General features: G+C 38.2%; 1 protein-coding gene across 1 annotated transcript in view; it reads left to right on the top strand.

Moving 5' to 3' along the window:
• The window catches only part of LOC107602443 (cytosolic acyl coenzyme A thioester hydrolase-like), a 25,703-nt gene extending 7,571 nt beyond the window's left edge, over positions 1-18,132 (top strand). Inside the window, exons 4-8 of the mRNA XM_016294936.1 lie at positions 6,874-6,965; positions 7,202-7,316; positions 11,835-11,849; positions 12,079-12,165; positions 18,125-18,132. Coding sequence (XP_016150422.1) covers positions 6,874-6,965; positions 7,202-7,316; positions 11,835-11,849; positions 12,079-12,165; positions 18,125-18,132 — 317 coding nt within the window. The remainder of the gene's footprint in view (positions 1-6,873; positions 6,966-7,201; positions 7,317-11,834; positions 11,850-12,078; positions 12,166-18,124) is intronic.
• The last annotated feature ends 8,104 nt before the right edge of the window (positions 18,133-26,236 follow it).

Below are 26,236 nucleotides of genomic sequence, written 5' to 3'. Positions count from 1 at the left end.
ACACTGCTCTTAGGACATCGCAAACTAATTTTTTTCATGAATATGACTTAACCTGATGGAGGACGCGCTCAGTCATTCAAGCAGTCTCTCTCTCTCTCGCGTGCGCTGTTTAGGCATGTTTTGGGCCGTTGATCGTCGTATTCCTTAATAAATAAATGTATTCATGCTTGGGTGTCAGCTGTGAATCCAGTGGAGAGAAATCCCCCACCACTAACTGCAAACTGGCATTCAGATCTGCCTCCATTTTGTTAGCAACGCCCCAACTTCCAACGATCCAATCAATTCCCAAAGGACGAAATCAAGTCCCGCCCTCTCATTTCAGATGCCGTTTCACTCGGATATACGTCACAGTAGAGAAGAAAAGACAATCGCAACTTCCGTTTCATGCTGACTTTAAAGGTCCCCTGAAATGCTTAGAAACACACAGCGTTACTCTGTGTTGACGTCATTTTAACTGACAGGAAGACAGGGCGGGACATATCAAGCAGCACTGCCCCTTTTTAAAATAGCCAATAGCGTTCATTTATATCACAGCTTGGGCTAGAGCCGTTCAGAGCCGTTGAGCTCCGTAAAGTCGCATTTGACAGGGTATGCCAGCCACAATCTCATCCATATTGCTATTAAATATAGCATTCTGTGTAGAATTCAAATAGCTCCGATACATTTCGTGGTCTGCGCCGACTCGTGCATGTGATCCGCTCCATGCTATCGTGTCTCTGGACCGGACTTCTTTTTTTCCTCAATGGAAAGCGTATTTACACTGTTTGAATCATTCCCTGTCCCCTATAAAGTGCACTACGTGCCACGTTCACTGTACAGAAAATACTAATTCTGTGGACAAGTGACCGATTTCAGCCGCGGCTTCAGCGTCTATTTTATAGTGTAGGGGGCGGGCGCTTCGGATTCTAGAGAGCATTTGATTGGACAAAGTTTGATGAGAAGCTGAAGTACGATGTGACGTCAAAAAAAATCGTTGAGCCATTTTGGCGGAAGGGACGAACTGCAAGCTTTGAATGCTTATACCTTCTAAATGTGAATTTTGTCACTGTTTTGGAGCACACTGCCTTATAGATAACCTTAAGACTAACGTATTGATACTAACACCCTAAAAACGTTAATTTTGATTTCATGGGGACTTTAATCACTAATTCTCAATTCCAGACCCCCTGCTCTGCACATTTAGCATGTCTGCCTTATTTAACACACCTGATTCAGATCATCAGCTCGTTAGGAGAGAGATCCATGAACTTAACTGAGTGTGTCAGATAAGAGAGACATACAAAATTTGCAGAGCAGTGGCTCCCCAGAACTGGAATTGAGAACAGCTGTTTTAAATTAATTTCTTTAAGTGTAAACTGAATGTGATGTTTTCAGATTCCTAATTACATGTTATTTGCAATTGCTATTTACAAAGTATAAAGCATGTCACAAGAAGTAAAACTTTTAATTTAAAAGTGTACTGAAGTGTGTCGTGAAAGTGTTGCGTTGGAAATGCACAATGGCGTTTTAGAGTCAGCACTTGTGCCAATACAGAAACTCATCAATATTGACTGAATGCACCTCATTTTGTCAAATGTATAGTAGACATGTGCCACCGTCCTGCATACTTCATGTAGGTTCAAATCTATATTAAGCGTGAGGCAATGTGAGGGTTGGCAGTGCCTTTTAAAGGCAAGTCCATCTCTAAACAAATTGTTCAGCACACCTGCAATCACTCACGTTTCTGTACACAGTTGTACTGCACAACGTCTTTTCTTTTCGTGTCTGATCAGTGGGTTCATTTTGTAACCAGTGATTAAAGTGTTGGCTGGCAGTAATGGAAAATCTGAGATTGTAATCAAGAGCAATCTACTCCGGTAGACGTCAGTCACTAAAAAACATTTCGATTATTCACCGCAGACTCAGATATAGTGAACATCTGCAGTCAACACAGTATTAAAGTGTCTGTATATTTACAATGAGAATACACATTTTAATCATTAGATGAAAAGGTTGAATTAGCAGTGTACCTAATCAACAAATAAAGCCACCATGATTCAAAAACTTGTTAGCTAGAGAGATGTTTGTTGCTAAGAGACAATTTTGTCAGATACTTATAGGATCAGATTGTGACTTCCATCTACACTGTAAAAACAGAACATTTGTGGTAGATTCTTTAAAAAGCTATGCCTTAAAACTTACCTTTATTGATGTAACCTAATCAGTGTTGGGGAATGTTAGGTTATATTATATACAATACCAGTCAAAAGGTTTAGAACAGTACGATTTTCTGTTCACCAAGGCTGCATTTATTTGATCCAAAATAAAACAAAAACAGTAATATTATCAAATATTTTTTACAGTTTAAAATAACTGTTTTCTATTTGAATATATTGTAAAATGTAATTTATCAAAGCTGAATTTGCAGCATCATTACTCTAGTCTTCAGTGTCAAGAAACATGTCTGATTATTATTAATGTTGAAAACAGTTGTGTACGATTCTTTGATGAATATAAACCGCATTTAGCTGAAATAGAAAGATTTTGTAACATTATACTGTGCAAAAGTTTGGGGTCAGTAAGATTTTTGGAAAAGAAATAAGAAAAATTAATACTTTAATTCAGCAAGGATGCATTACATTGATCAAAAATGACAGTAAAGACGTTATAATGTTACAAAAGATTTCTATTAAACAAAATGCTGTTCTTTTAAACTTTGTATTTATCAAAGAATCTTGAAAAAAATGCTGAAAACACTGGAATAAATTACATTTAAATATATATTCATATATAAAACAGTTATTTTAAATTGTAAAAATATTTCACTATTAATGTTTTTGTTGTATTTTAGATCACATAAATGCAGCCTACAGGTGAGCAGAAGAGACTACTTCAAAAACATTTACAAATGTGTTTTAAAATGTTTAAGACATTTTTAGGAGAGGTTTTATTATTGAGATAACTGGGGAAATTGTCCTGAATTAACCCTATATTATATTATTTTCTGCTCTGTAGTGCACTAGACCTAGATTTTACCCTTCACTAAGTAGTTGAAATTCATGAGGTGAAAAATTTAAACATTTTTATTAGATTTTTTTAGATTCTACATTATATATTATATACATTTTCAATTTAAATTTCTTCAGAGCATTTCTGAGTATAAAGCTGTTGAGTGGTAAGTCTGCATTTTATACTTTTACTGTAAAACAATATTCAAAATTGAAAATCATATACAGTATATGGTGTCTTCATGTGTCCAGTAAGGGAGCTCTTTTTTGCCCATGATTCTTTGCTTGTGGAAAACATGTAAATATCCCGCTGTGTAGAACCATTAGACAAGCTGCTGTGGAAACCAATTAGAGAAGCCATTCTCTCACCATGGTAGCAGCAGAATCCCTGCATGGTTGTCATAGCAACAGGCTTGTCTGGATGACTTCAACTGAGTGTAAAATGCAAATGCTATTTCTAAATGCAGTCTGTCAGAATTAATCCTGCTCTTTCTGCTGAATTGGTACAGTTCAGTCTTAAATTATTTGTTTTGTGTTCGTAAAATATAGGAGAAACAGCTCTTATTTATCTGCCGTGTTATTGTCTGTATTGCAACCTTGCAATATGTGTCAAAATTGGATCTCAAAATGGTAAGTGTCTGTGGCACCATACCACCACCTGTCTAAGACCACCTGTCTAGACTAGCATCTAGGCGTTACAAAGAATACATTATTAGGTGCATTAGTATTACTATCATTTGGAAATTTTCGATCTAACTTATTAAACATCAGGATTCCTTGGCTTTAAAATTAATGAATGAATGAAAAATTCAATAAATAAGTGAAGAATGAATTAATGAATGAATAAAATAATGAGAAATAATGAAATAAATGAGAGTAGAAAGAATGTAAAATAAATACTTGTTTTGTTTTTCATGTATACATCACAATTTATTAAGATTTAATCTTTAGTTTTAGTAAATTACATTTTAACATCAAGATCATTCAGAACTGGATTTTTCAACTGCAAATTTTCAGGGCTGCCTTTCTAGTTCTTTTCAGCTATAAATATATTTTTATTTTTAGGTCTAATTCTCATTTACTAACTAGATTTTTGTCTCAAACTGCGAATTTACTGCTTATTAGTAGATAGCAAGGTAGTTGTTAAGTTTGGGATAGGGTTAAGGGATCTAAAATATGGTCATGCAGAATAAGACATTAATATGTGCTTTATAAGTACTACTAATAAGGCTAATATGCTAGTACAATGCATGCTAATAAGCAACTAGTTAATAGTAATAATTTGACCTTAAAGTCTTCCCAAATATTTGAACAGAAATCGCTTTTTGTGTGTAATCTATATAAAAATATTTTTAAAAATCCTTATCCAGTTTACAATTGGAGAAGTCAATGAAATTCAGTAGTCAAAATGAGTTGGAGCCTCTTATATATACATTTACAAAGTTACTATAAGTCTACCATAATACATACAGAACATAGTCTGTTCTCTTGCAATTGAAATTATTAATTTGATGTATGTTGTGATGGCTAAGGCCACACTTAATAATTGGGCTAGTTCATTTCAATCGTTCTAGTTTTCTTTTTAATTAATTTCAATTCTTTGTAGGAGAAATTGATTTTGGTTTGTTTAAGGGATTAATTGTTTGGTTGCTTGTTTATAAATTTATATGCAGTTATTTTGTCTCTTTAACATGATTTACCCAAAACATTGTGTTAGTGGTGCATGTTGTCTCTTATGCGCGCATTAAAGATCAAAGAGCGAGACAACAATTCATTACTAGAGTGCACGCTAGTTAATTTAATAAAACCACAGCTAGACAAGATTTGGGTTAATATTTTCTTTATTTAATTGTTTGAATGATTGTGTATCTTACCCGTGGTTCTGCCAGGATCCATGACTGCAGCATGGAAGGCGTGTTATTAAAAGGGGCGCAGCATTTCCTGATGTCTTTTATATCTTTTGCTAGGAATTATGGGAAATGTAGTTTGGGTACCATATGGGTTTGGTTTGTTGTTCATTTAAATGTGTTATTATAAAGGGCATTCTTTCCAGTTTATTTTATTATTGCTTTATGGGGAATGGAATTTCATATGTTTATAGAGTTTATTTGTATATATTATATATTTATTTTGTGATATACGGTTTGATGTACTGAATTGAGACCCCTTGTAATTATAAAATGGTTTGATCTGTTTGTTAAAAGGGTGTGATTTTCCTATGGCTGAGTTAGTTCTGGTGAGGGATCCCTGGAGAAACATCTGAGGCCCAGAACTCAGTAATGTGCTGATATTGCATGTATCAGTTAGTTTTCTGTTCTTTTGGTTTTCCTGCACCTTTTGTCATCAGTACATGAGTGTGGCAGGTAATAAAATGGAAATTTGAAGACTCTATGAATGCCTCCTGAAAATTTTATGGAAGAACCCTTACATATGTGAAGATTATGCAAGGGAAATGAAATCTTCATGTCTCTATAAAATCTCAAGAAATTCGATTTTAGAATGCAAAGCAGAATTTCCTTATTTGGTATGCCATTATCACACTCATTGATGGTTTCATTACTTCAAGCCTTGCCATTCTGTGTGACAGCCTTAATTGTGTACTTATTCGCTCAAGCGCGCAGGTTTCCTCTCTGAAATTTCTCTTGTTTCTAATAAACACAGCCTACCCAAAATAGCTTCACTTGCTCCTCAGAGAGCAAATCAGCTTTGCTATGAGATGCTGAAGTCTTCATGACAGCACCAGATCAGTAAATCTCATGTGTAATGGCACATGAAGATAAGATCTAACATTATTATCATTATAACCTTTTTAGTGAGCAGAGTTTAAAAGGATAGTTCACCCAAAAATGAAAATTACCCCATGATTTACTCACCCTCAAGCCATCCTACTGTAGGTGGATATGACTTTCTTCTTTCAGATGAATACAATTGGAGTGATATTTAAAAATGTCATGGCTCTTCCAAGCTTTATAATGGCAGTGAATGGTGGTTGAGTTTTGAAGCCCAAAAAAGTGCATCCATCCATCATAAAAATCAGGGGGTTAATAAAGACCTTCTGAAGCGAAGTGATGCATTTGTGTAAGAAAAATATGCATATTTAAAACTTTATAAACCGTAATCTCTAGCCTCCGCTAACTGTCATATGCACATTCACGAGAGGGTGGCGTTCCAGCAGATGACGTAGTATGTAGGTGTTAGCGTAAGCGCCGATGAAAACTGACGAATGCGGAAGCGCAGAGGAGAAAGTAAAACAATACAACGGTCACGAATTAGAAGTACAAAAACAAGGATTTGTAAAGAAAAATTTCAATTTCAATCTCAATATAAGCCAAGAGGAGACCTTTTGGTTTTCCTTTTGCTGTAAATAAAACTTGGTTCTCGCGAGACTAGCTTATTCTCACCTTGGAAGAGCCAGGACTTTTCTTTTAATATAACTCGTCTGAAAGAAGAAATTCATATAAGAAAGTCTGAAAGAAGAAAGTCATATACACCTAGGATGGCTTGAGAGTAAATCATGGAGTAATTTTCATTTTTGGGTGAACTATCCTTTTAAGTCTTGTTCTAATGGACTTTTTAATACTACATAAATGTGGCCGTGATCTGGGTCTCAAAAATGTAAAGTGTTGGTCCAGGTCTCATCTTATGCAAGCCTGGATTTTGTTTTCCAGTATGTTTTTGTGTCTGTATCTTTTTTATGACCCTTTTGAAAAACTCTCAGCAGCTCCTGTACTTTTTGAGGACCTCAGATGTAACAAACATGTTACAATTACTCAGGCAATTGCTGTACTATTTGACGTTGCATTACTCTTTATGTAATAAATGCACTGCATTTGAAGAGATTCACATTCATTCTGATTATGCTGATTTTAGTTTTGCATTTTTGTAGGTGCCAAAAAATTGACCAATAAGGCAGCGCTATGGTATGTCCCTTTCTCCCTTCAAAACGTGGCCGAAATCATTGAAGTTCCTCCTATTGAGGTAAGAGCCTTTGCATCAGTGAAAACAATGTATTTTCTCTGAAGATTGATATTAGAACAATTTTTATCTTCTTTGTTCTTTATCGAAGTGAATATTCATGTGATTTCTCAAATGTCAAAGGTTTTGCCAAATAATTTTTCTAAGATTTGCTGACATTTCTCAATCTAGACATTTTTATTTTTTACAAACAATAACTTGTCGATTTGTCTACTAGAGTGTGTTTTTGTCCATTGCAGTACTCCAGCCCAGAACAAGAGGAAGCAGGTAAAAAGAGATATGAGGCTCAGAAATTAGAGCGATTAGAGACCAAGGAGAGGAATGGTGAGATCATCATGTCTGTCTCTCTTCCAGGTAACACTTCCTCCTTTATGTCATTACACATGCTTATCCTCACTGAACTCATGTGTTTGATGTGTTAGTGATCGCATGGATCATACCCATCAGGGTCAATATATAGCAGATGTAAAATATATACCTCGCAAAAAGTATGTACATGGCAGAACCATGGTACAGTAATGCTATCAGATGGTTCCCTTTCAGTCGGTCACTTTCGACATCACGTCGGTGACCAACGAATTGGGAATCTTGCTAGAGAAACCAATATACTTAGAGTGTAAACTAAACGAGCCAATGCACATTGGCATGCGATGATTGCATCCAGCTGCCGCTGATCTCAGCGCAAGTATAAATAGGCAGCAGGTGCAACGCATACTCAGCTTTTCGCTTCGGAGCCGAGCGGTGTGACCGCGCTCTTTGGAGCTTATTTTGTGTTGGTGGCATGGCGCTACAGCGTTGGTGGTTTCCCGTGTCGAGTGGGTTGCACACATCAGGTTGCACTACCCCCTGTTTGTGTTGCACTCAGCCATCTCTCCTGTGCGCTTCAGCACTTAAAAGAACAGTTTCAAAAAAGAGCATACATGGGTGCGTCTTTGTAAAGAAGACGGTTCGTCTTTTTAAAGATGCCGTTTCACCCGTGCGTTTCTGGATGCGGTCGTTACCTGGCACCGGGTGATGGTCACGATCACTGCCTCACATGCCTGGGCATTAAGCACACTGAGGTGGCGTTCGTGAATGAGTCATGTTCTTATTGCGGGAAGATGACCATCTTAGAGTTGTGGGCCAGGCTCCGTTACCTCGAAAGGGGCGGAGTTCCAGTGCCTCTGCCGCGATCTAGTTCTCTTCCTGTCAGAAGTCAGGGGAGGACTACTTCAGGCAGTAGCTCGGGTGGTCCGAGGGTTACAGGGGTGGCGACTTCTCTGAGGAACCAACCTCCGAGGATCCCCCATCCTCAAGCACTCTGTAACCAGCTGAGCTCCCCAGGGAACCGGCTGGGCCCTCTACAAAGAGTGTACCAGCCGTATCCTTTAGGGCTCCTCCCGACGATCGGATGTTTATCGCTGCATCAAAGGGAGAGCCGGAACTCTTTGGAGAGGAAGATCCGTCCGCGCTGCCACCCTCCGGGATGGTAGAGGGGCCGGATTCAGTACCAGTGATGACGGATATGCTTTCCTCTGCCTCCGAGAGGGTAGGGCTCGAGTGGACACCTCCACAGCAACCTCGAGGTTGGATGATTGGTTTCTTGGGGTGGCCCGTGCTGGTTCTCAGCGTCCCACTCCGGTTCAGTTCTTCCCGGAAGTGCATGAGGAGTTTACCAGGTTGTGGACGGCACCTTTTACTGCCAGAAACCGAACTGCTAGCTCCTCCTCCCTCACCACCCTTGACGGTGGTGCAGCCAAGGGGTATACGGGGTCCCCCCAGTGGAGCAGTCTGTAGCGATGCATTTGTGTCCTAATACTGCTTCCACCTGGCGGGGCAAACCGTCTCTTCCCTCCCGGGCCTGTAGGTACTCGTTTGGTCTGACCGACAGTGTTAATGCTGCCTTTGGAGAAGCTGTATCTGCCTTACACGCCATGGAGTTACTGCAGGTCCACCTGGCTAAGACACTGAAGGACCTGCACAAGGGTGTTCATGATCTGGAAGTTCTCGTGCGCCGAGCGACGAAGGCCACAGCGATGTCCACGCTTGTGGTCCAGAAGCGCCATCTCTGGCTGTGTCTGGCCGACATGAGGGATGCCGACAAAGTGTGGTTCCTCAATGCCCCCCGTGTCCCAGACCGGCCTCTTTGGTGACGCGGTCGAGAGCTTCGCCCAAGCAGTTCTCGGCTTCACAGAAGCAAACGGATGTTGCAACTCGCCCACCACCTCCTCCCTTGGAGTTAGAATCATCTGAGGTCGCTTCGCGCCGTTCATATTCCGGGTCTGCTCAACCATGCGGCCGACGAGCTGTCACGAGTTTTGCTCCCAGGAGAATGGAGAATCCATCCCCCGACGGTCCACCTGTTTGCCTCTCCAGAAACCTCTCACTGCCAGCTGTTCTACTCCCTGACCAAGGGAACATTCTGCATACTGGCACACAGCTGGCTGCGGGGCCTGCACAAGTATGTGTTTCTCCCAGTGAGCCTTCTCTGTGCAAAGTCAGGGAGGACGAGAAGCAGGTCCTGCTTGTGGCGCCCTACTGGCCCAATCGGACCTGGTTCCCAGAACTGATGCTCCTCGTGACAGCCCCTCCCTGGTGGATTCCTCTTGAGGAAGGATCTACTTTCTCAGAGAGATGGGGCACCCTGTGTTGGGGGTCTACCCATGTCCGGACCTCTGGAAACTCCATGTCTGGTTCCTGGACAGGATGTGGAGGTTCTAGGTAACCTACCCTAAGAGGTAGTGAACACCATCACTTCGGCACGAGCACCATCAATGCCTTGAAGTGGAACCTGTTTGTCGAGTGGTGTTCTCATCAAGATGACCCCGGAAGATGTCCGATCAGAGACATGCTCTCCTTCTTGCAGCAGGGGTTGGAGCGAAGGCTGTCTCCCTCCACCCTTAAAGTTTACGTCGCTGCTATTTCCACCAACCACGACCCCGTGGAGGGGAAAACGGTGGGGAAGCACGACCTGGTCATCAGGTTCCTTAGGGGGGCGAGAAGGTTGAACCTTCCTCGACCTCCCTCTATACCCTCTTGGGACCTGTCTTTGGTGCTTAGAGCGCTACTACGGGTCCCATTTGAGCCTTTGCAGTCAGTCAAGCTAAAGTTTCTTTCAATTAAGACTTTTCTCCTGATTGCATTGGCCTCCATCATCGTGCCTAGAGTTTGGGTGGCTGACTCCCAGGTAATCCTGAGGCCCCGGCCAGGCTATGTGCCCAAGGTTCCTACTACTCCCTTCAGGGATCAGGTAATGAACCTGCAAGCGCTGTACCCAGCCCTAGCTTTTCTCTGTCCCGTCCGCACTTTAAGCTTGTACGTGGACAGGACACAATGCTTCAGGACCTCAGAGCAGCTCTTGTTTGTTACGGAGGTTGGCAGAAGGGGAATGCCGTCTCCAAACAGAGGATGGCTCATTGAATAGTGGATGCCATCGCCCTGGCTTATCAGGCACAGGGCGTGCCCTGCCCTCTCAGGTTATGAGCACACTCTACTAGAAGTATTGCATCCTCCTGGGCACTGGCTCATGGCGCCTCGCTGACAGATATTTGTAGAGCTGCGGGCTGGGCGACCCCCAACACTTCCGCTAGGTTCTATAGCCTTCGTGTTGAACCGGTATCCTCCTCTGTTCTCACCTCAAACTGGTAGAAGCACCGAGAGGCCCCGGCTTAGTGTTGGCTTGCTATGTCACAAATAGTGACACTTTCCCCAGAGATTCCATACTGTAGACCCTGTCGAGCTCCTCCATCCCCTCGGCAGATGAGGTGGAATGTCTGGGGCCAGGCCCTCATTCGTTAAATCCGTGAGAACCGGTAGAGGGCTGGGTGTAGTGACCCGAGTGGATCCCATGTGTGTAAATTCCATGGTATAGTTCAGAGCCCATGTTTCTCCAGCAGACATTCTGCCATTTCCCAAGAGGGTTGAAATCACCTCTAAATCTTCCATATGCACCTAAACGGGTTCCCATATGTCTAAGTGCTTCTGAAACCTCCTTCGGGAAGGATGAGGCTTCCGCAACGTTCCTGTTCCAAGTGGAACGGGTACGTTTTCTCAGTGTTATCCAATCTCACTGAGTGGGTAGTGCTAAGACAAACAGTGACTGGCCTTCCTGCTGCGAGCCCTGGCCTATACTCAAGGGGGCGCAGGAGGCTTGCACAGGACACTGGAAGGGGCAGCATCCGTGGCGCTTTGCTAGGGATTCCCAATTCGTCGGGCACCGACGTGACACCGAAAGTGACCAACTGAAAGGGAACGTCTCGGTTAAGTATTGTAACCCTCGTTCCCTGAAGGAGGGAACGGAGATGTCACGTGCCGTCACCACAGCTGCTGTACCACCGCTAAGCGGTCACCGGCTCGCCCCTTCAGTGAAAACCTGAGTATGTGTTGCACCTGCTGCCTATTTATACTTGTGCTGCGATCAGCGGCAACTGGATGCAATCATCGCATGCCAATGTGCATTGGCTCGTTTAGTTTACACTCAAAGTAGATTGGTCTCTCTAGCGAGAATTCGTCGGTCATCGACGTGATGTCTCCGTTCCCACCTTCAAGGAACGAGGGTTACAATACGTAACGAGACGTTCTTTGATAGCATAGTACTGAATGATTAGCATACACATTTACCATCGTCTTTAAATGGTGTACCGAAAATGTACTGAAAGAAAAATTTACTGAAAATGAGGTACTCCAGGGTACTGAAAAATTATACAATGGTCTTTGTCCAAAAACATAGTGTTACCATAGTACATGTCCAAATAACATCATGGTTCCTTGGCCATTTTTTATATTTTTGTTAGTGATTTCTCTTTTTGTTGGACATTTCATCTGTCAGTAAATATTTTATGAATCGAGTCTCACCTTGATTTCATTTTGTTATTTTGCTCTGGTGCTGCACAGATAGACAAACAAAAGGTATGTATAAATATTTCTCTAAAGAACTATGAATGAATTAAGGAACTAATAAAGTTTCTAATAAAGGAACATGAAGAATACTTTTTTTGTGGCATCAGGAAACTATTTATTTATGTATTTATTTATTGCTCAGATAACAAGTTTTGTTTTTTGCTTTTATTTGCAGATCTTTATATAAAATTATATTTGTATGTGTGTATTTATTATGTTTTTCTCTTTTCTTTTTTAGAGCCCTACACTGTTGCATTTAGTCAGTCGAGTCTGATCCACCTCATTGGCCCATCTGACTGCACTCTGCATGGCTTTGTACATGGAGGTAATAAACTTATTTTTATTTATTTATTTATTGATTACCTTTATTTATATAGCACTTTATACAATACAGATTGTGTCAAAGCAGTATTACAGTAGTATTACAGCAGTATTGCACTTTACAGTGACAAACAGGAAAATAGTGCGTCAATAATGCAATAGTAAACTAAATTTTCCAGTTAAAGTCAGTTCATCATTGATTCCGTGATGTCATTGTCCAGCTCAGTTCAGTTCAAATATTATCTGTGCAATCAAGTTGACAATATTGCTAAAAATTAAGTGTCCCCATCTAAGCAAGCCAAAGGCGACAGTGGCAAGGAACCAAAACTCCATCGGTGACAGAAATGGAGAAAAAAACCTTGAGAGAAACCAGGCTCAGTCGGGGGGCCAGTTCTCCTCTGGCCAGACGAAACCACCCAATAAAGCATTATAATAATCTAACCCTGAGGTCATAAACGCATGAATTAACGTTTCTGCATTTGATATGGAGAGCATAGGTCGTAATTTATATATATTTTTAAGATTGAAAGTCACATTTCTAGCATTTGTAAAACCGCATTTTTCCAAATGCTAGAAATGTGACTTTCAAAGGTAAGATTGCTATCAAATAGCACACCTAGGTTTCTAACTGATGATGAAGAATTGACAGAGCAGCCATCAAGTGTTAGACCGTGTTCTAGGTTATTGCATACAGGGCTTTTTGGTCCAATAATTAACACCTCTGTTTTTTTCTGAATTTAGCTGTAGGAAATTACTTGTCATCCAGTTTCTTATTTACAAGAAATATGAGATCCTCGAGTCAGATGATTCTTCATGTTCCTAAAACTAGATTAAAATCAAAGGGTGATAGGGCTTTCTCAGTGGCTGCCCTATGATTATGGAACCCTCTTCCAATGCACATTAAATCTTCCCCCATCTGTGCATGCTTTTAAGTCTAGATTGAAATCATATCTTTTTAGTATAGCTTTTAAAATTGATTGATCGGGATTTTATTTTTAATTTAAATTTTTGTTTGTGTGACGATAATGATTTATGGGTGACCCTTTATCAAGTTGCTTCCCATGACAAGAATTTCAGATCAGTCACTTGTAGGGTTTAATTTCAGTTAGGAAGTAAGGCATCTTGTTTTCTAAACCTTGTGTAGTGTTTTTTCTTTATATTTTTTAATGTAGAAATCATAGTTAACATCAGTCAAATCCATTGATATCAATGGGAATAGTGCACTGAAGATGAAGAAAGAAGACAGAACTGTCTGTGGTCCAATTGGCTGAATTCCTGCTTTATTTAAATGCACAACAACTCTTTCCATGCTCTGAAATGAGCTTAGTGTCATATTGATATAAGTCAGTAGTGAAGGGAAGATCAAATCATTTTCCTGGCTTGGATCCTTAATTCTCATTCAGCAAAATGAACAAATCTTCATTCAAGTTAAATAAAAATTGTAAATTTTCAGTAGCCAATTTTTTCACACATCTACATACACAAACCTTAATTATATCCTGAATTAAGAACTCTTGATAATACCAGCCACACAGAGGAAAAAATGCCTTTGAAATTGATTTTGAAACAATTTTCACTCAAACATTGCTAGTAAAATTCTGAAATTACAAAGAAACAAGTAGCAAACTGAATTAAACATACACTTTTTAAGTATAAAAACTGAAATAGTATTTTCTTGTAAAATGTATTCCAATAATATTTGTTTTATTTAACTTCATGAAATAATTGTTTACAATGCAAAGACAAATTATGAGAAATAATTAATGATTAATTCACTATTCAATTGTGTCTTCTCGTCCGAGTTGTTCGTTCTTTTGTTATGTGACATCCGCACAATTAGTCCACCTCCTGAGTCATTTCGTTCATGATTAAAATAAAATAGCACATGTGTGGTCACAAAACAATGAATTCACACTCTGAGAGATCTTCTTAATGCTGAGTCATATAAAAGAGTCATTCAAAATGCACAAAATGTTCATGGTCAACCCATTACTAACCCTCAGTCAGACTGTTCTAGTGTAGGCAGTCATAAGACACAATACGCAGTAAAAATATTTCTGTTCTAAAATTATTCTTAGCCTCTAACTCAATCACTGCCCAGTGAAATCAATGTATTAGTCAATGGCTTAAGACAAACATTATTTCATTGCCTAACGCAGAATTTAGTTGCATATATTTGCAATGTAGAGGGTTGGCTGTAACCACCACAGCCCAATTTATACATGCATGACAAGTAGTCGACTCACTGACCTGAATGAGTTATATAAACACAAGAACATCAGCAGCACAGTCTGTGTAGAAGGGAATATTTGACACACACACACAGCTGAATCTAAACCTTAATTTTCGATCTGGAAAATGTCTCCTATCAGGCATATGTATCTAAGTAAAATCAATGTTTGGTTTTTATGCTAAGCTGCCTGACAATTGAGGTTCTAAAACTGGTATGCTGTCATTTACACACACACAAACCATTTACAATGGTCATTTACAATCCATTTATCACATGGATTAATCACATGCATGGAAGAAAGAAGAGAGGATAAAAGTCAAATGAGTAGTGGTGCATCAATAATTGAGTAACTGAGTGTGCACTAAAAACTACATCACTTACATATCAGTGAATTCAAGTTTATTTGATTCAGATGTGATTGAAGGTTGAAGTGTTTACTTTGAGTCAAACTGGCAGAAATAAACTAATTACACTGAGGTTGATTTGTGGACTGCCTGTGAGCATGCAGACAGGCATTATTGCATTGTCAGGAAAATCAGCCAGGTTTAGGCTATTGACTATTGCCTGTATCTAGCTGTTCCCCTTCAAATTCATGCTTTAAGAGCTCAATGAGAACGCAATGGTCTCCAGGGAGGCAAAATAGACACTTACCTCTTCTGAAACTTTATTCGCTGGTGGAGCTGTTGGATTGTTTTATTTTTTCTCATATTTCATAAGACTTGTTTTATTTTATCACAGTTTACATTTTCTCAAATAACCGACTCTCTTGCATCCTTGAAGAAAACACCGTTGCTAGTGACATGAACAATACATAGTCTTGAGGGTGGACAGGTAAAAAAAACTACCCTTCACACTCTAGCATCTGCTCAGCAACACCTTGGCAAACATGTACTACTCTAGTATTGTGGATGCAAGATTTGCATGTGCAAACTCCACTTTTTAAAAAAATTTTTAATTGAGGCCAAAAAAGACTGGCTGTATCTATCGTATACTGTATGCCCTTTGATTTACTTCAAAGCACCGTTTTTGTTTTAAGTTTTCATGCAAAATTCATTAAAAGAGAATCTTTTGCAAACTTTTGCACAGAATTATAATGAGAAATAACCAGTTCGTTCAGGTTCATCTATTGATCACTGTATCAATAATTAACTTTCTTTTCCATTGTCGTTTATGGGAGAACCTCCCTCTATCCCTGTATCTCTATAGCACTTTATATAATACAGATTGTTTCAAAGTGTCACAGTAATAATCAGGATAATAACAGATGCAAACTTATTAAAATATGAGACAAATTCAAATTCTGCTATAAACTCTGCTATTGTAACGGGGCTGACAAGACGTGAGACGTGCGGATCCATATGCAAGCTCTTTATTAGGAGAAGACAGAGACGTGGTCATAAAACAGGCATGGGTCAGATAATGGCAGACAGGTATATGGCGGGCAAAACACAAGAATGGTCCTAGGGCTAGCGTAGGTCGACGATCGGCAGACAGAATCACAGGGGCGAGACTAGAGGGATAAATCCAGGGAGACAGGCAAAGATCAGAACCGAGAAAACCGACAAGGCAAGGCAAAACAAGGAAACATGGGAAGGATAACAGGAACTAGGAAAACTAACAGGCAAAGTAATACTCGGCAGTGAATGGTAGTTTGAGTGAGTGATATAAAACGGAAGTCCATGGACCGAATTCGTGACAGAGCCCCCCCCCCCAGGAGCGGGTTCCAGACGCTCCAAACACTAAACGATCCAGGTGGGCGGTGAATGTAATGGAAAGTGTGACCTCTGGTGGTGAATAAACGGAAGTCCATGGACCGAATTCGTGACAGCTATAAAGTCATTATTCAGCTCAAGTCAGTTCAGAGTTGATTCAGTTGGGTTTAATAACTATTTAAAGTTAATCAATTATGAAATGTTCAATTCAGCTATAAGCAGCTCTACGGAAGCTGTCATCATTTTTGTATCATAATTTTAATGTAAGTACATAGTAGTTAAAAGTACATAGTAGTTAAAGACACCTAATATAATGTAGGACAGAACAGAAAGGACAAAAAATGGTTTAAAGACACTGAATATTCAGGAATATTATCAATTTGACTGGATGAGGAACAAAACTTGAACAGAATTTATTGTTTTCTGTAGAGCTTCTTTATAGCGGAATCTGATTTGTTTCATTATTGATACATTTTGCAACATTGTTATTAAACTGGATTGAGTCAAAGTTGAACTGACTTGAGCTTTATAATGACTCTATTACCTTCTGTAGAACTGAACTGAACTAATTGACTGTAGCTGAATAATGACACTATTCTCTGTTTAGAGCTGTTTTACAGCATCATTTTAATTTGTCTCATAAGAAGTTTCCATTATTGATTCTGTTATCTGAATCTCCCTAATAGTTTTCCCTGAAAGTAACATTTGCTGAAAATGTAGTCACCCTCAGGCCATCCAAGATGTAGATGAGTTTGTTTCTTCATCAGAGCAGATTTGGAGAAATGTAGCTTTACATCACTTGCTCACTAATGGATCCTCTGCAGTGAATGGGTGCCGTCAGAATGAGAGTCCAAACAGCTGATCAAAACATCACAATTCACACGACTCCAGTCCATCAATTAACGTCTTGTGTAGAGAGAAAAGCTGTGTGTTTGTAATAAATCAAATCTACCATTAAGATGTTTTTAACTTCAAACCATTACTTCCAGCTAAAATACAATCCCTCTATCCACAATGTTTTCTCCAGTGAAAAAGTAATCGTGTTTCAAACAGGAGATAAATATGCACTATGATATAAGCAAATAAGCTATGTTTACAAGCCAAAACAGTACAAAACATTTCTAAACAAAAATGTCAGTGGATTTTGATATGAGAGGACAACAGGGGATGGACGTTTTTTCACTGGAGGAAGTGTTATTATGAATTATGGACTCGTATTTTGTCCAGAAGTGACCATTTAAAGTTAAAACCCGTTGATGGATTTATTACAGACATACAGCTTTTCTTCACAAGATGTTAATTGATGGACTGGAGTGGTGTAGATTACTTGTGGATTATTGTGAAGTTTTTATCAGCTGTTTGGTCTCTCATTCTGACGGCACCCATTCACTGCAGACCATTCATTGGTGAGCAAGTGATGAATACTGCTGAATTCCTCTAAATCTGTTCTGATGAAGAAACAAACAAAATGCCATCTTGGATGGACTGAGGGTTAGTAAATATTCAGCAAATTTTCATTTTTGGGTGAACTATTCCTTTAAGTTTTGGCAAGATTTTAAAAAGGAGCTTAAAATAATGCCTAAGTAGCTTTTTGGTCATGAAAAGTTGTTTCGGAGGTGGAGCAAAAAAGTTCAACTGGACAAACATTACATGTTTTTCACGATTCACCAGGGCACGTTCTAAATAATGTGAATCATACATAACAGGCTTGTAAATGAAACTGAATAATCAATTAAATAAGGTCCATTGACTTCATGATGACTTCAAAGGCAAAACATGTACATCTAATTAGAGCACTCATTTGGGGAGTAGGACTAATTTGAAAGATCCCGTTTTTAATGTCATCTAAGGTTTGCTCAAAATGGGAATGTAATAATCTTTATCTAACACTTTCAGAGGATTTCTTTGAACATTTGGTATAGTGAGCTATAAAACTGATAAACGCAAATAGTTTTCTCCTAGATTAGACACTCTTAATTTACTCTTAATACATCAGTCTTCTTTCTCTTCTGTACTAGGCCTGTAGCATCTCAAACCTGTTGGTGTGTGTGTGTGTGTGTGCGCGCGCAAGTTTGTGCACCAGTAAAAACATCAGGGATAATGAATGTCTCAATTACACCGAATTATTATTCTGCTAACAAGCAACGTCCAGGATAGAAAACACTGAAAAGCCTCCCGGCTGAGCTGGATCCATCAACAGCAAATGTTTGTTCTTATCGTCTCCTGCACTCATCTTTCCCCCACTGTTTCTGGCTAATGATGTTCTTGAGGATGGAATTATGGAGGCTCAAATTGATCTAATTCATTTGCCCTTGCTGAATACAGAAGATTGGTTCAAAACAAATTGAGCCATACTGAGGTAATTCTGTTAATGGTTTGTTGAAAAGGACAGGAGAGGTGACTCCAGGGGTGACAGTTTAATTTTTATGTAAGATGATAAAGTGAGATAATAAAGTGATTTGAGTCATAAAGTGAGAGTTGAATGAAGGTCAGGGAATAAGCAAGTGAAACCTATCCTAGGCAATAAATGTGTTTAAATGTTCATTGCTTGTTAAGAGTGTCACTCAACACATAAGGCTATAAAGTCTTCTTAAAGGAGATGTGGGCAGTTTATTTTTTCCAACGTTAAGATAGAGATATTCCACCCCAAAATTAAATTTTCCCTCATTGACTCACCCTCATGCCAGTATATTACTTTCTTTCTTCAGAAGAACAAGATTTATAGAAAAGTAATCCATCTCTGTGAGTCCATATAATGCAAATGTATGGGACCCAAAAGTTTCAAAAACCACACAAGTAATCCATATGACCCCAGTTGATGAATTATTGACTTCTGAAGCAAAACATTAGGTATGTGTTTGAAAAATGCTAATATTTGAAATTTTTTAAACCGTAAACCATCATTTTGGCCAACTGTCATATGTGGGTTCATGAGTTCACACTTGACTTAAACATCAGCACATTGTGAAACTCGCATGAGAAGTTATGGTCCTCTGTGATCCTGCTTCACTTCTGGGGTGAGCTTCAGAATACGCTGTCGTAGCATTTCACAAAGCTCTCATAAACCTGCATATGTCAATTGTCAGTTACCTCAAAGTGATGGATTATAGTTAATAAAAACATTTAAACTACTAGTATTTTTTAACTTACACATCCCTACTGTTTCGCTTCAGAAGATATTGATTCATCAGCTGGAGATGTATGGTTTACTTTTGTAATGGTTTGTGTGGTTTTTGAAGCGTCAACTTGGAGCCCCATCGTCTTGCAATTTATGGACTCACAGCGAAGAATTTTTTTACAAAAAATCTTTGTTCATCTGAAGAAAGAACCTCATATGCACCTGGGACGGAGGGTGAGTAAATGATGAGAACATTTTTGGATGGCGCATACCACTAAATCCAAAGTTTTGACATGAATGATTAGTGTCTGCATATAGGCAAACATACCATTTTAAAGTACTCCATTAGTTTGCTTGCGGTTGATGCATGCGGACTAGAAGCTTTTTATCTTTGTCCAGTGTCTGTAGCACTTTCTGGAGGTTTGACTAATAAAATGCCTAGTACTTAGTCCTGCATTGATGAGTTTTGTTTTGTTTCGTCAAAACCTGGAAATGAGGTAGCATTTTAGTACTTCCGGTTCTTTTGCACAGTGTGACAAAAACAGGCTTCATTTTCATTTTTTTTCCTTTTATATAAAACAGCAGTAACAGAAATATAATAAAGGACGCCATTGTTAAATAATAATTAAAGGTATAACAATATGAATCACTGCTTTCAATTTTATTATACTTCATAAGTATAACTAGGTGACATTTTTGATGGATCAGAATTTTGTTGGTTTAGGTGTTTTTTTGTTTTTTTCAGTTCAATCAGTCCTACGAGCAGACCAGTGCAAGAGAAAATAAAATTTCCTCCCAAGCTCTCTCTCACAGCTGTCTGTATGCAAGGACGTTTGGCTTACACACATGCGCACACACTCGCTCTCTGCCTTCACCGTCTGTTTCCACGTCTGCTTTTCCCCATTGCGCATGATGAAAGCAGACCAAAGCTACTGAATATCCTGAATGGATTTCTAAAGGATCAGAGACAGGCTGTTTGTCAGAGGGAAGAGGGAGGTCCTTGGGTTTGCGCCTGACCCTTGGCAACCTCTGTTGCACGACAATATGACAGCTGTGATTTCCCTCTTTGATATGGAACTGTCCTTTGGCCTCCATCTAAGTTCCTTCTTAATAGTATGTATCTCATTCATAACTTGCCTGGCATTCAAATTAATAATTTTACTTTGGTTGAAGATGCATTCTCTTTTTTCTCCCCTTTCCTGTGCTGTTAAATGAACAGTTCATTCAGAAATGAAAAGTCAGTCATCACATCTGCATATTGTTCCAAACCCATAAGCTGTTATCTTTTTTTCTCTGCAATAGAAAAGGGACTATTTTGAAGATTATTCAGGCTGCCTTTTTCCATGCCACAATTGTTCTTAGTGACCACAGCTGTAAAGCTCCAAAAATGAAAAAAAAAAACAGCCTCATATCATAAAAACTTTTAATTTACTGAAAATCTTCCTTTACTCATAACTCACAAATCTCGTTATAAAACTTCCACATATGCAGATCTAAAAACCATTGCCGAACAATGCCGTCATTAATGAGATTTGTGAACTACTGTGAAAAATGTTTAAATTTAAGAATTGTAAATCCAAATTTAAATTGAATTGATCACAACACATAGGAAGTTGAATTGGAATTTGAAAGGGCAGTCAGTTGGATTTACATTTACATTTAGTCATTTTAGGAGACACTTTTATCCAAAGCGACTCACAAATGAGGACAATAGAAGCAATCAAAACCAACAAAAGAGCAATAATATGTAAAGTGCTGTGACAAGTCTCGTTTAGCCTAATGCAGTACACGTAGCAAGGTATTTTTTTGTTTGTTTGTTTTTTTTATAATAAAAAGAAAAACAAGTATATAGAATAGAAAAAAAATAGGTAGTGTTAGAGGGTCTTTTTTTAAATAAAAATAAAACATGTCAAAAGAATAGAAAAAGAATAGAGAATGCTAGTGTTAGTGGGCCATTTTTTTAAATAAATAAAAAGAAAACAAGAAGACAGAATAGAAAAGGAAGATAATGCTAGTGTCAGAGGCTCTCTTTTTTAAAAGAAGACAAGTAGTAAGGATATAAATAGAATTGAGAGTGCAAGTGTTAAAGGGTCATGTTTTTTTCTTCTTTCAATTAGAATAGAGAGTGCTAGACTTAGAGGAGCAAATGAAGATGGAAGAGATGTGTTTTTAGCCGTTTCTTGAAGATGGACTCAGCTGGTCGGATTGAGTTGGGCAGGTCATTCCAGCAGGAGGGAAAAGTTCATTTAAAAGTCTGTGAAAGTGATTTTGTGCCTTTTTGCATTTACATACAGTTATAATTCAAAGAAATTCCTTATTTGGGAAATAAAGTGTTCTTTATTTTTAAGTGTCCACCATTGTCCATTAATCTACAGCCTAAAATTCAGAGTTTGTCTTAACTTTATCTATTAAAAAGGAAGTTCATCACTTTTCACCACTCTTCACTGCAACTCTGCTTCCTGTTTTCTAGCTCAGTGAAAATTCAACTCAAATTAGTAAAGTGAATTGTAATTCAAAAAGGAATTCTCAATTCAGTTCTGAACGGCAAACAGTCTTGCTGCGGAGTGCAAGCTTTCCATAAAAAACTTCTCTGATGTGTTCTTCAGGCAAAGCTGGTATGTGACCACTTTTATGGTGCTTTGTTGGTCATTTTTTAAACAGTCAGGAAATGAGCAGCTCGGACATTCTGCCTACACTCTTAAAAATAAAGGTGCTTCAAAAGGTTCTTCACAGCGATGCCATAGAAGAACCATTTTTGGTTCCACAAAGAACCATTCAGTCAAAGGTTCTTTAAAGAACCATCTCTTTCTTACCTTTTTATAATCTGAAGAACCTTTTTTCACCACAAAGAACCTTTTGTGAAACAGAAAGGTTCTTCAGATGTTAAAGGTTCTTTATGGAACCATTTAGACAAAAAGGTTCTTCTATGGCATCGTGAAGCACCTTTATTTTTAAGAGTGTAATATCACATTTCTAGTATTTTTTTCTTTCTTTTTTTATCAAAAAAAAAAAGGTCATATGGGTTTGGAACAACATGAAGGTGAGGAAATTATGACAGATTTTTCATTGTGGGTGAGCTGTTCCTGTAAGGACACTTTCTGTGTCATTTATTCCTCAAATAAACAGAGTTGGTGCTGCTTTAAACAACACTTTTGAATTAGAAGGTAAGATAGTGTGCTTGGGTTCTTAAGAGTGAAATATGTGGGGGCTGAGAGAAGATTTAAAAAAAATTCAAAGCTCATTTGACTTTGCTATGTGACAGGTTGCTATGAATAGCTGTCTTGTGTAGGCATTGTGCTCAGGATCATGTTTTCTCATCTTTTAAAGGTTTGGTAGAATCTGAATCTGTCATGGCCACAGTACACAGCTCTCACAGTCTTCAGTGCTTTCACATGTTCCCATGTTACCTGTAGAGGGGTTTGGCTGACAAAAAAGTTTAGAAAAGCCTGCTCTAAATGAATGAAAGACTGAACATTTTTGATCAGTTTGTGAATATTTTATGTGACAGCTCACTTTAAGCTAAATGCAATATAAATGTTTAATGTTGTCTTAAAAATAAGGTTATAAAGCAAGATGAAGATGTAAGATTACTTCATAATCCAGATTGTTGAAGTGCTGGTCTAGTGGCTATTTAGGATCTAAATATGGTCATATGAGATCATAGAAAAACACAGACTGAAAGAGCTGCCAGCTGAATCGTGGGGGCCAGAGCGATGTGTGTTTGGGGACGAGAGAGTATGTGTGTTACTGGACAGAGATGAAGAGTGTGTGTGTGTGAGGAGAGGAGGCATCGATAAAACTAACAGATGGGTGCATGAATGCATCTGGATTTCCTCCAGCAGGAAAGATTATAGAGTGCAGACAGGTTACATCTATCACAGATCAAGTGTGAGTGTGTTTATATCTGTGTGTGTTACTCAAAGAAAGGCTGTGCGCCAATATGGCACTGTTATCTCTAGTAAGACAGTGGGATTTGTGTGTGAGTAAACCCAGAGTCTTTACCAGATATTACTATTTTAAAGGGATATTTTGGGTTAAATACAACTCTGGACAGAAACCGTTGTATGAACGGTAAATGTGTGTGCAGTGATGCGCTTGCAGTGAAAGCCTAGTGTTTGCAAGACTACCACAAACATTACTAGACTGATGCAAATAGATTTCTAAAATATACTTTTGAATTACAGTCATCCACCCAGTCAACTCAAATAACACACATCTATGTGCTGTGTACAAACATATAAGCTTCACATAAGCCTATCCTTCTATTTCTGTTGTATGTACAATATTTCTATTGTATGTACAATACTGTACATGGTTTGTGGTTGGTTTAGATGATCATGCATTAAGCACTGATTTGTGGAACACACACAATTCATACATCATGTGTTCACCCTTCTGTACACAAAAGGAAAAACTGTTCTTGCAGCTTTTGTCCCATGCCAATTTGTAGTCTGTCCAAAAAAAAAAAAATCTGAATTTCAGTAGAATTTTTCACGTTACCTTTATGGTTTTATACCTTTTCGTAATGTGACAGAAGTGGATATTATGAACTGCCATTGTATGCAAGAGACGAGTCTGTTTCTGAGCATATGGGTTTGAAAACACATGAGAGTGATTGATAGATTTTGGAGACAACTATTGACTTTCTGTGCTACATAATGACTCATTGTGTCCTGGTAACACTTTATTTTGATAATCCCCATTGGTCATCCTGTCGACTATAAGGACATTTGCAACTACACATGAACTAGCAGTCATTAGAGTTAAGAAAGATGAATACATTTTTGCTCATGTATTGCTCATTGTTAGTTAATGACAAATATAGTTAACAAATGGAACCTAAAGTTTTATCGCTTATTCTACTAACAGTCTACTAATACTTAATAGTTGTTAAAGTTAGTTGATGTGCAGATGGAAGGGTCCATCAAAAATACTGTGACTGTCTCCCATTTAAGAAGTCAATTTTTGTAGGTCAGAGTATTTGCTAGCTTTTACTGGAAGTATTCAACATCCTCAAGTGAATTCATTATGACTCACAAAGGCTTTAAATAAAGTAAAACTGTTGATGCAAGCTGCCGTGCTAACTAGCAGCCGGAAATACTCACAGTGTACAAATATACAGCAAATATTTTTCTCTTTTGAGCATGTGCAAAAATGTGCTGTTTCTGTAGTAACACTTCATTACAAAGCCATTTTTATTTATTTAATTATTTTTATTTTAGCATTATGATTAAAAGAAAAAGAGAGAGGGTGCTCATATTCATGACATGTCATGTCATGATTATGTAGGTGTCATGTCATGATTATGAAGGTGTCATGTCAGTCTTATGCACACCCCTTCAAGTAAAGTGTAACCCTATATTGTGATGTAAAGGGATTGTTGGTTTTGCTGATGGTACAGTTGTTTTTGTAAGTAGACCTAAAATTGTCTGAAATGTAGTGGAGAGAAAAACAAAAACAAACGAGCATTATCCCATGGTTGCATAGACAAGGCTTAAGCCTAGTTCCAGACTAAAATGCCTGTCTGGAAGAAACTTGCACTGACTGATCTTAAAATATGTCAGTGTTATTGTTTTGTCTCAAGATGCACACGAGTAATGTTATTTATAAGGCACATTTATAATAGACACTTAAATGTCCTATTTGAACTATGGCCTAGTCCTGGTTTAACCTAAGCCCTGTCTGTGAAATCAGGCCTAAGAGTACTAAATTGAAGAGGAATATTTCATCATCTATCATGGTGACTCAAGGCTCAGCCAAATGTTCAGGGGAAATATTTTGGGGTAATCGTCACAGAAAATCTTATAATTGAACCGCTTGCTAGCAGCAAAGGCTCCTCTGGGACTGGCTTTGTAATTGCTTTTTTTCCATTAAGCGCCCAGTTCTCCTTCTGGAGCCCAGGAACCTTAAATCATTCTTTGACTGTGCAGTTAAAGCACCCTTAGGTTTGCTTGCCATTATTGTCATTTGCATAAAGACCAATATTCAGTTTTGCGAGCATTTTTCTGACTGAAAAGAGTGCAGTCTTGTTGATGTTGAACTATTGACAGGGTAACAGCACACCACATAATTGTCTAATTAGGATATTATGAATTCATATTAATTGATGTGCACAAATAAATCACTGTTGCTTATTTTATTATCAAACTGTCAATTTTCCTGTTCAGTCCATATGTTAATAATTTAGCAGCTTGTAGACTATATAATGATTGATCATATTTTAAAAAGTGCTTTCTTTTATTTATGTATTTATTTATTTATTCTTTTTTATCATCATACAATATATGTTGGGTCACCACTTGTTGTCCAATGTAAATTCTGGGTCCTGTTGCAAAACCGGTGGTTGAGATATTCTGAATTACTCAATTTCAGTCTGAAATCAGATATATTAAGTCATCTGCCATATTATTGACTGTGTCACCAGGCTTAGATGCATTTGTCTATGCAAATCAGCCGATAGAAATCATTCTGACTGACAATTATGGAGGCATATATAAATAACTCCAGGAAAAAAGAAAAGCAGGTTTCAAATGTCGCTTCCATAATTCAACTGCAGTGGCAAAAACACTCTGCCCATCATGAGAGTGAGTCAGATTGACTTTCATTTCACCTTACCAAAGGCAGATGGAGACAGATAGGGAGAGCTTTCATGAATTTAAATAACTGTAATGCACTCACTTTTCTTAATACTGAGTTACAAAAAAAAAAAAAAAAAAAAAAAAAAAAAAAAATGAAATGCTTGTATTTATATGTATTCTTGGATTATTCTTTTCTTTTCTTGGATTTATTTTTTGCCTGATGTACTAGACCATGAAAACAACAGAACAGAAAGAGAACAGAGCAAAGATATAAATGCTTGAAAGAAACACACACTTATGACACAATTTCATTGTCACGGTTGCTTTTGGGTGTTGGTTTATGTTCATATTTTCATGTCTTTTATTTTGTCTTTTTCATTCGTTTGTCTTTTTCATTCATTCTTTGCCCTAGATTATTATTCATACGCTAGCAT

This window comes from Sinocyclocheilus grahami, unplaced genomic scaffold (assembly GCF_001515645.1).
Source record: "Sinocyclocheilus grahami isolate Dianchi unplaced genomic scaffold, SAMN03320097.WGS_v1.1 scaffold327.1, whole genome shotgun sequence".
Classification (NCBI taxonomy): Eukaryota; Metazoa; Chordata; class Actinopteri; order Cypriniformes; family Cyprinidae; genus Sinocyclocheilus; species Sinocyclocheilus grahami.
The sequence above is the reverse complement of the archived record's forward strand: the minus strand, read 5'-3'. Positions and strand labels throughout refer to the sequence as shown.